This window comes from Theobroma cacao, chromosome 9 (assembly GCF_000208745.1).
Source record: "Theobroma cacao cultivar B97-61/B2 chromosome 9, Criollo_cocoa_genome_V2, whole genome shotgun sequence".
NCBI lineage: Eukaryota > Viridiplantae > Streptophyta > Magnoliopsida > Malvales > Malvaceae > Theobroma > Theobroma cacao.
Window position 1 is genome coordinate 2,474,209 of NC_030858.1, and position 13,104 is coordinate 2,487,312.

Sequence of the window (13,104 nt, forward strand, 5' to 3'; positions counted from 1 at the left end):
GGTATAACTTATAACTGCGTTCCCTTTTATTTATTTATTTCTAGTAGAAAAGTGAAAGAATATTTTAACAAGTCTCATCACCTGAAAAGCAAAGCCCTGAAATCCTAAACAGGATGGTAAGATTTGAACCCGCCTAAATCTGAAGCAAGCAAAAAAAAAACAACACCAACATTCGAACGAGGAAGTAAACAAGATGGTACGATGATTGTTTGGTTCTTTAATCTTTTCTTGACTGGTATCAGATTGCAAAAGGAAAGGGGTGAATTTTCCTGTTTATTATTGTTATTGATTTAAATTTCCTTCTTTTTTTGTGTTTCAGTTCTCAATCGCAGCAATTAACGATACGGATTCCAGAGGTCAATGGGAACCCTTAGCTCCTACTAAAGAAGCCCAGGCATACTCCTTCTATTTCTCTAACATAAGCCTGATATTGGATGTAGAGTAAAAATTTTGTTTCGTATTGCTTTTTTTTTTCAGTGTTGTCTTTCTTTGTTGAATATCTGAGTTTTTCTTTTTTGGGGTGTTTTTTGTTGTATTGGTTTCGATATTTGAGAGTGTAGAAATCTATGTTTCAAAAGACTAGCCAAATTTGGTTCTATTTTTTGCCTTGTCATTTCGAAGTATAAAAATTTAATTTAGTTTATGGTTTATTGCAGGAGTTCCATCTCACACAAGCTTACCATGATGGGCTTCTCAAGTTACAGGCTAAAGAGTACGAAAAGGCTCGCGAACTGTTAGAATCCGTTCTGAAGGATCCTCTTATTTCAAACGCTCAAGTATCTGCTTTGTTCCATGAAGAAGATTTCGGTTGCAACTGCTTTAATTTTTTTTTTTTGAGTAGTTTAGTAATTACTTTTATTTTTAAATATATTCAGGTGGATAGCAATACTACCGATGGTCATCTGTTACAACTCAAGTTAAGAGCTGTCTTCTCATCTATATCTTACTTATTTTTTAAATAGTTTGCTTACGTAGTTTTCATTCTTTGACTCTGCTAACATGCGACTACTTTCCTTTTATCGCACCTTAGAATGCAAAGCCATGACGTGCCTACAAGTTAATCCCCTTTCCCTATCAAAAATCAAATTGAAATAGAGTAGTGAATCTAATGTCAGCTGACTGTGGAGTTAGGTGATATGCATGATAAGTACAAAGTTTTTTTTAAGTCTTTGTTGTTGGTTAGTCTATGTAAATTGTGTCTTCCCTATAAGTGTCTGTAAAGGTTTCATTTTATAAACCATTGGTAAAGTCATGTGCTGCTCTGGTTTGATTGAAATTTGCTGTGATTTAGATTTATCTGCTAAGTGTACCAAATAAATGTATTTACGTATGATGTCTTATTCTTGTAACCATATTTGTTAATGTTTTTCATATAGTTCTCTGCAGATTTTTGTCACTGAAGAACCTTGCTGCTGTTTTCCTTCAACAAGGTTCAAGTCATTATGAGAGTGCTTTGCATTGTTATCTTCAAGCTGTAGAGATTGATAATAAAGATTCGGTTGTCTGGAACCAGCTGGGAACTCTATCATGCTCAATGGGTTCATTGAGTATTTCACGATGGGCGTTTGAGCAGGGACTTTTGTGCAGTCCTAACAATTGTGAGCATTTGTCTGCTTCAGTTGTATCATGTATTTATTTCTCTTGTTGTGTTCTGTGTGCTATATTTTCATGAAGCATACAACCATATATTGTGTGGCAGGGAATTGCATGGAGAAACTGTTGGAAGTTCTCATTGCCATTGGTGATGAAGTTGCATGCCTTTCTGTTTCAGAGTTGATTTTAAGGCATTGGCCATTGCATTCTCGTGCCTTGCATGTCAAAAATACTATTGAGGAGTCAGAATTAGTTCCTTTTGCTCCTAGAGGTATAGATAAGCTAGAACCTGAACATGTTCGTCTTAAATTTCATGACAAGAGAAAAGCACCTGATGAGAATCTAGATGAGGGCAGTGCCCTCAAAAAGCTGAACCAGAACATAGATTTGCAACTTACAGAAGCTTCCTGGGCTGCTCTCGCTGATGCACTCCTGGGAATATTACTACCGCTGAATCGTTGTGGTTCTGAGCTGGAGACTGGAAAATTGCAAAGATCTGGAGATGTCAGGTTAAGGATACTCATCCCTCCTGGTTCTGAAATTGTTATGGAGCCTGTGGAAAAGAAAGTGCCTACTTCAGCTTCAAGTGGTGAAAGTATTCCTCCTAGTGATTGTGACACTGAAAGAGCAAGTAACTTGAAAGAAAAAGAATCAAATTTTTTGGAAGAACAACCACAGGAGAGGCGGAGTACTCGTCTTGAAAGGCTTCGGAGTCGTAAACCTGGCAAAGAAGAAATAGATTTTGCTGCCGATAAGGATTTGGCCAAGATTGTGCTTCAATTTCTCGAACCTTTTGTCATCAGTAGACCAGAAGGCAAAGATTCTGATGATGTTGTTAATTGTTCTATGTCATATGCTGATCAAGCTTATTCCTTGGATATGGAATGTCAAGATGTTGCTAATTTTGTGAAAGAAACTTCAAAAAATTATGGTGCTTACCATTTGGGTCACTTGCTTTTGGAACATGCCACAAATAAAAGCCTTGTGCATCCAGATGCACATGTCAAATTCCTTGAGTTGGAGAAGTTGACAAGGCATTGGGGGCAGGATAGGACTCCTGAATGTAGTCTTTTTCTTGCTGAGTTGTACTACGACATTGGGTCTTCTCCTTCCAATTCCTCCAATCTATCTGAATTCTTATCGGAGGCATCCTACCATCTATGTAAAATAATTGAATCAGTCGCATTAGATCATCCTTTTCATATGACTTCTTCATTTGGGAATGAAAATTGCTCTTCATTTAAGAATTTTCTTGGCACTGATGGAATTTCACCCAATAACTCTTTTTGTGAAAGTTCACATTTAGATAGTTTCTTGTCATCCAACAAAAGTCCCTTCTGGGTTCGTTACTTCTGGTTGAGTGGACAGTTGTCTGTTCTGGATGGCAACAAGGCAAAAGCTTATGAGGAATTCTGCATTTCCTTGTCAATTTTGGCGAAGAAGGAAAATGCAAACAATCCTTTATGTGTGGTGCAGCTGCCACATTGTAAGAATATTAAAGAGTTAACTGTTGAGAGGATTCTTCATGAAATAAATTTATTAAAGGTTGATTTCTTGTTGGATAAGACTTTAGGTGAGATGATTGAGAAAGAGATGTATCTGGAATGTGTAACTTTGCTTGCTCCTCTTCTTTTTTCTGCCAATTATGTATCATATTTACTGGCTGCTGACCAAAGGGGCGAGGGGATTACATCTGTTGAACTGTCAGCATTAGATATATTAATTAAAGCTTGTCAGAAGATAAAGCCAATGGATATTGAAGTGTATTTGAATTGTCACACACGAAAGCTTCAACTACTTACAGCATTAGCTGGCATGTATCAATGCGTTGCTTTTTGTAAACGCTTTCCTCAGAAGTCAAGGTTAAAAATGCTTTCTGGTTCTGAGATGGTATCAAGAGACAGTTCAAGCAAGCACTGGGATCACTTGGTTGCGGAGGAAGTGAAGGCGATTTCACAATGTGTGTCACAAGTGAAAAACTTCAATGATCAAGGTGGAGATTCTGTAAGTAATTTCTTTTCCCCAGCAGAAATGCTTTTTATAATTGTAGTCTAGATTAAAGTATTAATTGCTCTGAAATTCACTTAAGATGCATGAATGTGTTGCTAATAGGATTGATGAGCGCATTCTTTATTGGACAAATTTATCAGATGTTAAATGATCGTAGTTCTATGATATTTGTGAAACATATCCCTGCTGTTTTATACTCCATGGTTAATATTTAAATTGGAAATATATCCATTTTTGTCTCCCCATATTGCATCTTTACTTCTTATTAGCTATGCTTGCAGAGTGGCACTGTTTTAGTTGGCATCATTAGTGACATTCAATCACTGCTTCTGGCGATCATGTACAACATTGCAAACAATGTCCTTTGCAAGAAATCTTCTATGCCAGTAATTATTGATCAACTGGAACAAAAGCAAAGTAATTGCTTCATTGATGCAGCCATTGCTTTTTGCAAGCTTCAACATCTTGACCCTTCTGTAACTATTAAAACCCAGGTGAACTTTACATTAGTTTCTATGAAGAAGAAATTAGCAATTCACTCATTGATCTATTGAATAATCTTTTTCTCACAGCATTTGTGTGCAAATATGTATTTTCTTTAAGTTCTGTTCTCTGACTTCTTGTCTTAGGTTGAATTAATCGTGGCAATTCATGACTTGCTTGCTGAATATGGACTTTGCTGTGCGGGCGAAGGTGGTGAAGGGGAGGAAGCAACTTTTCTTAAGTTTGCAATAAAGCATCTCTTGGCATTGGACATGAAGCTAAAATCCTGCTGTAACTCTTCAACCAGTGAGAATAGTCCACATGACGGGCAGCCAAACCATGATAATGATGCCAAAACATCGCAAAATGAAATAAGTTCAGATAAGCTAGATGTGGAAATGGGTAGAACTGAAAACTCTGAATCCATTACTGCAATGAAGGATGATATTGAAGGGATTGCTTCTAAAGCAGCTCCATCTTGTTCTGGTGAAGAGAAGGACAATACAACAGCACATGAAAAGCAGTGCAGTAATGATGAGAAAATCAACCTTGGAGAAAAATGTGGTGATCAGCTTGATGAATGTGCTGATGAGCTTACGGAATATGAAAAGGAGGAACTTGAACTAATGATTGATAATGCTTTGGATCAGTGCTTTTTCTGCTTATATGGTCTAAAACTTAGATCTGACTCATCCTATGATGATGAACTGGCTGTGCACAAAAGTACTAGTCGTGGTGATTATCAAACTAAGGAACAATGTGCTGATGTATTCCAATACATTCTTCCTTCTGCCAAGGCTTCCTCTGTTAGTAGACTTTCTCTCTTCACATGCGCGCGCGCGCACACACACACACACACACCCACACACACACACACATACACATGCATCATTGACACTAACACGAATATAATGGTGCCTGTGCATGCATACACGAGGAGTTTTTTTTTTTTTTCATTTTAAATTGTGCTGATTGCAACTTAGCTCAATGACGTTATTTTACATTCAGAGAACTGGATTGGTCAAACTTCGCAGAGTGCTAAGAACCATACGTAAACACTTTCCTCAACCACCAGAAGATATTTTGGTTGGCAATATAATAGATAAGTTTTTAGATGATCCTGATTTATGTGAGGACAAACTGTCAGAGATGGCTGGATCTGAAGGTTATCTTGAGACCATAACAAAGATGCTTTTTCCTAATGGAGGAAGCCTCAAACAGTACAAGGCATCATCATTTCGGAGGTATATACTTGTGTTGTTCTGCTAGTATGTTAAATGCTTGTTTGTTTCTTCATTAATGGTTAAATGTGCATTATTTTACTTCTTTACTGATGCTATCTGTGTGTAATTATGGGTCAACTGTATACAGCTCTGAGCCATATTTGGAGGTCTATAGCAATTTGTATTATTTCCTGGCACAGTCAGAAGAAATGAATGCAACTGATAAATGGCCTGGCTTTGTGCTTACCAAGGAAGGGGAAGAATTTGTTCAGCAGAATGCAAATCTCTTCAAATATGATCTACTCTATAACCCTCTACGCTTTGAGAGTTGGCAACGTCTTGCTAATATTTATGATGAGGCAAGATTTACTTTTGTTTATCATTTTAAAATGTATGATGTACAGACCATTAAAACTTTATTATTTTTTGGTTTTTATATTTTCCTGGCAAGGGATCATTTTCTTTACAAAATTCTCTTGGGCTTCCTTTAAATAGGAGGTGGACTTGCTGCTAAATGATGGGAGTAAGCACATAAATGTATCAGGATGGAGGAAAAATACTACTTTGCCTCAGAGAGTTGAGACAAGTAGGAGGAGGAGCAGGCGTTGTCTATTAATAAGTTTGGCTTTGGCAAAGACATCAGCACAGCAGGTTTTGCCCTATTCCATTGATTCATATGCATGCTGGACTCTAGTTTGGATGTCGTTGATCATTTTCAGACAAATATGCTTTCTACAGTCCTTATATTAGTCATTAAATGTAATTTCTCAAACCAGTACGCAACAGCAGATTTTAACATGCGAGTTAGTGAGAAGGGATGGAACAAGAGATAAGTCCCGCTGAGAGCATATGCAATGTGCTATCACTTAACACTATGCACTGTGAATGTTGGATGATTTTAAGAATTAGTTCCCTTTTTCTTGGAAGGTTCCTTGATACAAGTAAAATGCTGGGGACATTCATCTAGTATGAGGTTTAAAAGAGTTCAATAGTGATAATGAGAATAAAACTGTGACTTGGATGCCCCTCAGTAGATGCTTTACTGGTTATATTTATATCATTTCTGTGTAAGTTATAAAATCTAGATGTTGGTTTTATTATTAATATTTGTAGCAAATTGTTGCTAACTATTGTATAACTTTGCATGATCTTAGTGCGAGATACATGAGCTATTGGCGTTGGTATACTATGACAGCCTTCAGAATGTTGTCCCATTTTTTGATCAGCGATCTATCGTGCCCTCAAGGGATGCAGCTTGGAGGATGTACTGTGAAAACTCTTTGAGGCATTTTAAAAAAGCCTTCATGCACAAGTATTATTGCTTTTCTGAATCCCTACCCTTCCACTTTCTGTCTCACTCTTGATATTTAAGATTCTAAGATGTGTAACTTCAGCTGACTCCATTATGTTGTAGGCAGGATTGGTCACATGCATTCTACATAGGAAAACTCTGTCAAAAGCTTGGATACTCACATGAGACATCATTATCTTATTATGATAAGGCCATTGCTTTGAATCCATCAGCTGTCGATCCTTTCTACCGGATGCATGCTTCACGCCTGAAGTTACTCTGGACCCGTGGAAAACAAAATCTTGAAGTTTTAAAGGTTTCTTTCATCCCCTTCACCCTCCCCTCCTCCAAGCAAGTAACATTATTGTCATTTGACTCTTTTTTTTCCCCCTGTTATGGCTTCTTTATCTTGAATCACTAATCATTTGATAGTTTTTTAGTTTCTGGACTTGTACAAGTTGTCTAGTTTACCAGATAACAATTCTTAAGTTTCAACCATCATTGACTGTGTCCAGGTTCTTTCAATGTATTCTTTCGGTGAATCTGTGAAGGATGCTGTAATGGACATTATCAGGGGAATGACTCCTGAAACTTCACTTTTGGAAGAAGATGTAATGGACAAAAGCTGTCAAAAAAATATGGAGCAAAAACATCATGATGAATCAGAGCAAATGGAGGTGTGGACAATGCTTTACAATGATTGTCTTTCTGCCCTGGAAATTTGTGTTGGAGGGGATCTGAAACATTTTCATAAGGCCAGATTTATGCTTGCTCAAGGGTTATATAAGAAGGGGGGAAGGGTTGATTTGCAGAAAGCCAAAGACGAACTTTCTTTTTGCTTCAAATCATCTCGCTCGTCCTTTACAATAAATATGTGGGAGATTGATGGCATGGTCAAAAAAGGAAAGTATGGCTGCAATCTGTATTTCAATTCCAAGCTATTAGATTTATATCGTCCTTCTGTTTGACATGCAGTCATAACCTAGAAATAAAGTGGTTCATTATAAAATAAAAGTATGGATTGATGAATGTTGATAATGCATTGGTTCCCTTTGGTTCAAATTCTTCTAAATATGGTGTCCTTAGGTTCCCTTGTTAACATTCATGTCATCGATAATGCATTTCATGGAAGTGGCTTGTTGCCTCTTATTATATGAATCTAATCAATTTTTTTTTTTGAAAAAAAATCAGGCGCAAAACACCAGGTTTTGCTGGGAACAAGAAGGCCCTTGAAGTCAACTTACCAGAGAGTTCTCGAAAATTTATAACTTGCATCCGGAAATACTTGTTGTTTTATCTGAAACTGTTGGAAGAAACTGGAGACATCTGTACTCTTGACCGGGCTTATGTCTCCCTTCGGTCAGATAAGAGGGTAACAAGTCGATCCTTTAGAAACTAGCTTTGATTTGTTGCATTTTGTCCAGAACCTAACTCCTATCAGCCAATGCATATACATTTAACAAGATTTAGGAGATGACGTAAACAGTTTCTAGTATCATTTCCTACTAGAGCCTGCCTATCCTACCGGCACATATGCACACTCTTTAAGAAAAGGAAAAAAAAAAAGAACGAAGATTCTTGTATGATCAGTATATTTGCAGTAATTTATTTTGTGTTGATCACATGTTATTACTGTCAAAGTCATATGCCTTATCCATCTGTGTCATTTAATACTATTTGTTAACTGATGTTGTTTTTTGCACTTAGTTCTCCCTGTGCATAGAAGATCTTGTACCAGTGGCACTTGGGAGGCACATCAAGGCACTAGTTTTATCCATGAGGCAAGTTGAGCCTGCTGGTGCTGATGCTGCCTGCAGTTTTGAGCATCAACTAGAGAAGATATTTGGTTTGTTTATGGAACAGGGCACCTTATGGCCTGAGATCTGCTGTTTGCCTGAGATTAAGAGTTCAGAAATATCTGAGAGCACTTTATATGGGTAACATATATTTTCTGAGTTTGTTGTTTAGGAATTTTAAAACTCATGAAAAATTTTAATGTGTAACATTTAGTATATGATAAATAATACAGTAGATTCTGACTTTGCTTAATAAGGCAATTTGCACTGTTTATCCTTTAACCCATAATAGAACTAAAAGTGTCATTCCTTTTCACAAAATTCTAATAGTTGATAAACTTGACTTAGGTATCTACACCAGTATATTGTGTCCCTGGAAAGAAATGGCAAACTGGAAATACTTGAAGCAATAAATGAGCGGATCCGAAAGCGGTTCAAGAATCCAAAATTGTCAAATAGTAACTGTGCCAAAGTTTGCAGGCATGCCTCTGTTGCTTGGTGTCGATCTCTTATATATAGCTTGGCATCAATCACTCCACTGCAATCTGGATTCCCAAGTGAGGTTCAAACTCTTAATTCAATAGATGGTGCCATGGAACGCAGCCAGCAGCTTTGTATTGATCTGCAGACACATGAAATATGGAGTTCATCATTTGAGGACTCAACTCATTTCGAAAGTCTTCAAACAAAATGGAGCCCAACTTTGGCAAAAATTAATAATATCATTATAAAGAAAGCTTCTGATGGAGATATGGAGACCGCCAACTCTTTGCTTAGAAGTTCATATAATTTCTATCGAGAGAGCTCCTGTGTAATGCTCCCATCTGGTGTCAACCTTTGGTTGGTGCCATCTCAACTAGTAAAAGAAAAGCAATTTCCGTCAAGTATGGAAGGGGCTGAAACTCTTGATTTAAGCATTCCAAGGAAGCTTTTGTTGTGGGCTTATACGCTATTGAATGGCCGCTATGCCAGCATTTCAGTTGTTGTAAAGCATTGTGAAGAAAATGCTAAGGTATGAAAGTTGACATGCTTTAAGTTGGGAACTTCTTTAGAATGCTAGAACATAGATTGTCTTTTTGCAGGATAAACTTTGCTTCTAAGATGTTAGTCTCTCTCTCTCTCTTTATTTCCCTACTTTAATCTTAGAGTGGGAAGTTTAGAGGATTTGTAGTGCCTTGATATTGAAGTTAAGGGAGTGGTACCTTAGTTCTTAAGTTCATCAAGAATGAAAACATTACACAAAAAACATGATCAAAGGTTCAACTATTTTCACTTCAAAATATCCATTGAAAACAAAACTAATCAGTTTCTCTTTGTTCCGCAGTTGAAGATGAAAAGAGGGGCTGCAACTTCATCAGCACCACAAAATACAAACATCAGCATTGCTGTATCCAGTCATACAGGTTATTTCTGCTACTCAAGCAATCTTTTATTTTGGTCATTCAAACATATTGGTGAATAGTAGACTAACTGCAGTTAGTATCCGTGGAAATGCCAACTTTACTAGCTAATAACGTTTCATCTGATTAGAGATAATTCAGAATTGGCTTTATCAAACTGCCATGTTTCCTTATCTTCATGTTATTACCATTTCCAACACTCCATGGCTACTTTTGCCAACTCTCAAATACAACCTATGATGAATTTTCAGCCGTTAGTAGCAGCAAAGAAGTACCAAGCAATGGTGGAGGCAGTGAAGCAGAGGCTGCTCCAGTGACCTCAGTGCCACCTGCTCTAGTCTCTGAGGGTGAAAGCAGACATCCCACCAGTCCACTTCCTCCGTCCAGTGAGGGTCAAAGGAGCTTCTCTCTGGCTCCACAACTACATCCTTATAAGAATGAAGGGGAAAAGAGCACTGTGGCTCACGATGCGGGAGATCCTAACAAAGGCTGATTTTGTATAATGGACTTCTTGTAAATATCATGTGCTCATTCATTTTAACATGTAATGAAACCAAAATAGTTAGGATGTAATCCCACGTATAGTTGAGTTTTGTTATTAGAAGGGAAAAGCAAACAGAGAGGGGAAATACCTTTGCTTAGTGAAATTTGTCAAAATTTAGCTTCATTTATAAATATTAATGAACAAACAAGTAAAAGAGTTATCTTTCCCCTCTTAGATTGAGACCATATTTGCTTGCATTGATGTATAGAAATTCTGTTTCATCTGCTGGCCTCCGACAGTATTCCCTTTTATGTTGGGCTAAATATAAACTTAGGCCCAATGTTTGCGTTTAGGCTTGGGCTCTCATCTTCTGCATATAGCCCAAATTAACAAAAGCATTTGCGGGCCTCGTACTGTGATTTCCCTTCGGGCTCAGGCTGGGTAAGAAACAATTTCCTTTTCCACTTCGACGTCGTATTAACCGGTCGATAACGGAGCAAAGTAGTGCAGGGGTCACTTGCTAATCCATAAACCCAAGGACGACAACAAAAAATGGGGAGCAGAGCTTTGCTGATGCTCACCAACTTCAAGTTTAAAAGCAGCTTTGCTTCTTCTTCTTCAAAACCCTTTTATCTTGTTAAGAGTAGTCCCACAATCCGGAAGTTATCCACGAAAACGAGGTCGTCTTTGCAGCCACCGGATGTGCGTCGTCTGGCCGAAACAGCTCGTATTTCACTCGCCCCAAATGAGGTTTCGTTCACTACTTTCCTCCATTTTTATTTCGCTTACTCGTTTCTTTATTGTTTAACTTGATATCTTCAACTCTTTCTTTTGTTTGGTTTCAGGTTGAAGAATTTGCTCCCAAAATTCGACAAGTGATAGACTGGTAATCTTCTCATAAAGGATAGTTCAGAACCAAATTGAATTCAAATCAGTTAATATTGATAATAATTTGGAGATGTCTCAACAAAATGGGGGCCGGGTTTTGGTTTTTATTGGGGGTTTTAGCTGCCATTATATGTCAGGCTATCCCATGATTCTTATAAAGATAAGTTTTTAAGAAATATTGTATTGATTATGCATTTATGCTCGATGTATGTAGAAGAATGTACTTTAATTAATGATTATAATTTCCATTTTATTAGTGAGTGGATGTTATTCTAATAATATTACAACTTGAAAACGGTAAAAGTAACAGGTAAATTTTCTGTTTGGTTTTTGGGTTCTCTATTGCAGGTTTGGGCAACTTCAAGCTGTTGATCTTGACAGTGTCGAGCCGGCTTTTAGAGCTGGTACTTAGAACTCATTCATATAAATTGGTATTTCCTTGTTGTTAGTTACTGGTGCAATTGTGCTATACATTTGCGATATGTGTTTGTAGCAGAAGTAAAATATGGCGTTGCATCAAAATTGAGATAATGTAATTGAGGCGTTTTCTAGCATATCAATGAAGGGTAGTTTTTAAACAGTTGGTTTGTCCATTTGAGTTTTCCAAGTTCAAAGGTTTGGTAGGCGGGATTCTTTATTAGGCCAAATTGTAGTTCAGTGTCAAACTCTAAACAATGGTGTTGTATTGTTAAGAGGGCAGCCCAACAAAAAGAAAATGCTAATTATAGTTGCATATCTTAACAAAGGGAGAAACTAGTAGGAATACTGTTGGTGTATTTGACCAATGCGTAGTACCATTCCTGTTCTGTAACTAGATATTACCCTCTTAACAAGTTTTTGTCAATGCTATGTTTTATTTGCAGACACTGAAGGTGATAATTTGCGTGAAGATGTCCCTGAAACATTTGAGAATAAGTGAGATGAAAATAGTTTGATGCACTGTAGTTCCTGAGTTCAACATTACACTAGGTTATATTCTGAGTGTTTTGACTTTAAATATGTTTCTCAACAGGGAAGCACTGATAGCGTCTGTTCCAAGCTACAAGGAGCCATATATCAAAGTTCCTAAAGTATTGAACAAGGAGTAAGACTGTTTGGGTACCACATTATTCTCTCTTTAGTACCCAAAGAATTTCATGTACGTAAGTGGCCTCAAATTCTCATTTATAAGCTTTGGAGGAGATGAATTCCCCACTGATATCCCTCTTTGTATTGTTTGTCAATGAACTGATACGCATTCCCTACACACTTTTCTCTGAAAGATTATGCTTTTTGTTCACTTTGATCAGTTAAATTCTGAGTATGTATAGGCAGAACTTAGTGGAACCATTCATGCATATAGAAATCTCGATTATAAGGGAAGAGTGGCTGCCATGACGAAGGAGCCATATATCAAAGTTCCTAAAGTATTGAACAAGGAGTAAGACTGTTTGGGTACCACATTATTCTCTCTTTAGTACCCAAAGAATTTCATGTACGTAGGTGGCCTCAAATTCTCATTTATAAGCTTTGGAGGAGATGAATTCCCCACTGATATCCCTCTTTGTATTGTTTGTCAATGAACTGATACGCATTCCCTACACACTTTTCTCTGAAAGATTATGCTTTTTGTTCACTTTGATCAGTTAAATTCTGAGTATGTATAGGCAGAACTTAGTGGAACCATTCATGCACATAGAAATCTCGATTATAAGGGAAGAGTGGCTGCCATGACGAAGGAAACTTGCTCGTCTAGTAACCAATGTCTTTACGCCTTTTCTCATTGGAGTGTTCCTAAAGCCCTTGACACGACAAGCATTTTCCTAGACTTTTTCATTAATAAACAAACTGTTGAATATGATGCCTTAATCAGTCATCTCGAGAAAGGTATTAGCTTCAACAAATGCTTGTAGCCTTTTGCCAGTTCTTGTTTTTCCTTATTTTCAGGTTTGGCGGA

General features: G+C 37.3%; 2 protein-coding genes across 5 annotated transcripts; both read left to right on the top strand.

Annotated features, from left to right (window-relative positions):
- Positions 41-10,525, top strand: LOC18588015. 3 transcript variants are annotated; one of them, XM_018127152.1, is made up of 19 exons: positions 48-196; positions 320-394; positions 657-776; positions 876-916; positions 1,387-1,598; positions 1,700-3,597; positions 3,873-4,097; positions 4,233-4,892; positions 5,095-5,330; positions 5,458-5,668; positions 5,805-5,960; positions 6,464-6,621; positions 6,724-6,916; positions 7,116-7,507; positions 7,792-7,972; positions 8,308-8,537; positions 8,745-9,408; positions 9,721-9,799; positions 10,048-10,525. In XM_018127152.1, exons 1-19 carry the CDS (start codon positions 194-196, stop codon positions 10,287-10,289), a joined length of 5,976 nt encoding a protein of 1,991 aa, XP_017982641.1. In that variant the 5' UTR covers positions 48-193; the 3' UTR covers positions 10,290-10,525. The 3 variants fall into 3 exon arrangements, with proteins under 3 accessions (XP_017982642.1, XP_017982641.1, XP_007012204.2); XM_007012142.2 differs by having other exon boundaries at positions 3,885-4,097; XM_018127153.1 differs by having other exon boundaries at positions 41-196; positions 320-776; positions 1,377-1,598.
- On the top strand, positions 10,772-12,798 carry LOC18588017 (glutamyl-tRNA(Gln) amidotransferase subunit C, chloroplastic/mitochondrial). 2 transcript variants are annotated; one of them, XM_018127155.1, is made up of 6 exons: positions 10,772-11,030; positions 11,126-11,166; positions 11,517-11,572; positions 12,032-12,083; positions 12,181-12,214; positions 12,551-12,798. In XM_018127155.1, exons 1-6 carry the CDS (start codon positions 10,833-10,835, stop codon positions 12,590-12,592), a joined length of 423 nt encoding a protein of 140 aa, XP_017982644.1. In that variant the 5' UTR covers positions 10,772-10,832; the 3' UTR covers positions 12,593-12,798. The 2 variants fall into 2 exon arrangements, with proteins under 2 accessions (XP_017982644.1, XP_007012216.2); XM_007012154.2 differs by lacking the exon at positions 12,551-12,798 and having other exon boundaries at positions 10,773-11,030; positions 12,181-12,462.

Coding starts and splice junctions, on each gene's coding strand:
- LOC18588017 (XM_018127155.1), top strand. CDS start 10,833: ATGGGGAGCAGAGCTTTGCTGATGCTCACCAACTTCAAGTTTAAAAGC. Junction 11,031..11,125: donor TTTCACTCGCCCCAAATGAG/GTTTCGTTCACT, acceptor GTTTGGTTTCAG/GTTGAAGAATTTGCTCCCAA. Junction 12,084..12,180: donor CCTGAAACATTTGAGAATAA/GTGAGATGAAAA, acceptor GTTTCTCAACAG/GGAAGCACTGATAGCGTCTG.
- LOC18588015 (XM_018127152.1), top strand. Junction 917..1,386: donor GGTCATCTGTTACAACTCAA/GTTAAGAGCTGT, acceptor AGTTCTCTGCAG/ATTTTTGTCACTGAAGAACC. Junction 8,538..8,744: donor TCTGAGAGCACTTTATATGG/GTAACATATATT, acceptor AACTTGACTTAG/GTATCTACACCAGTATATTG.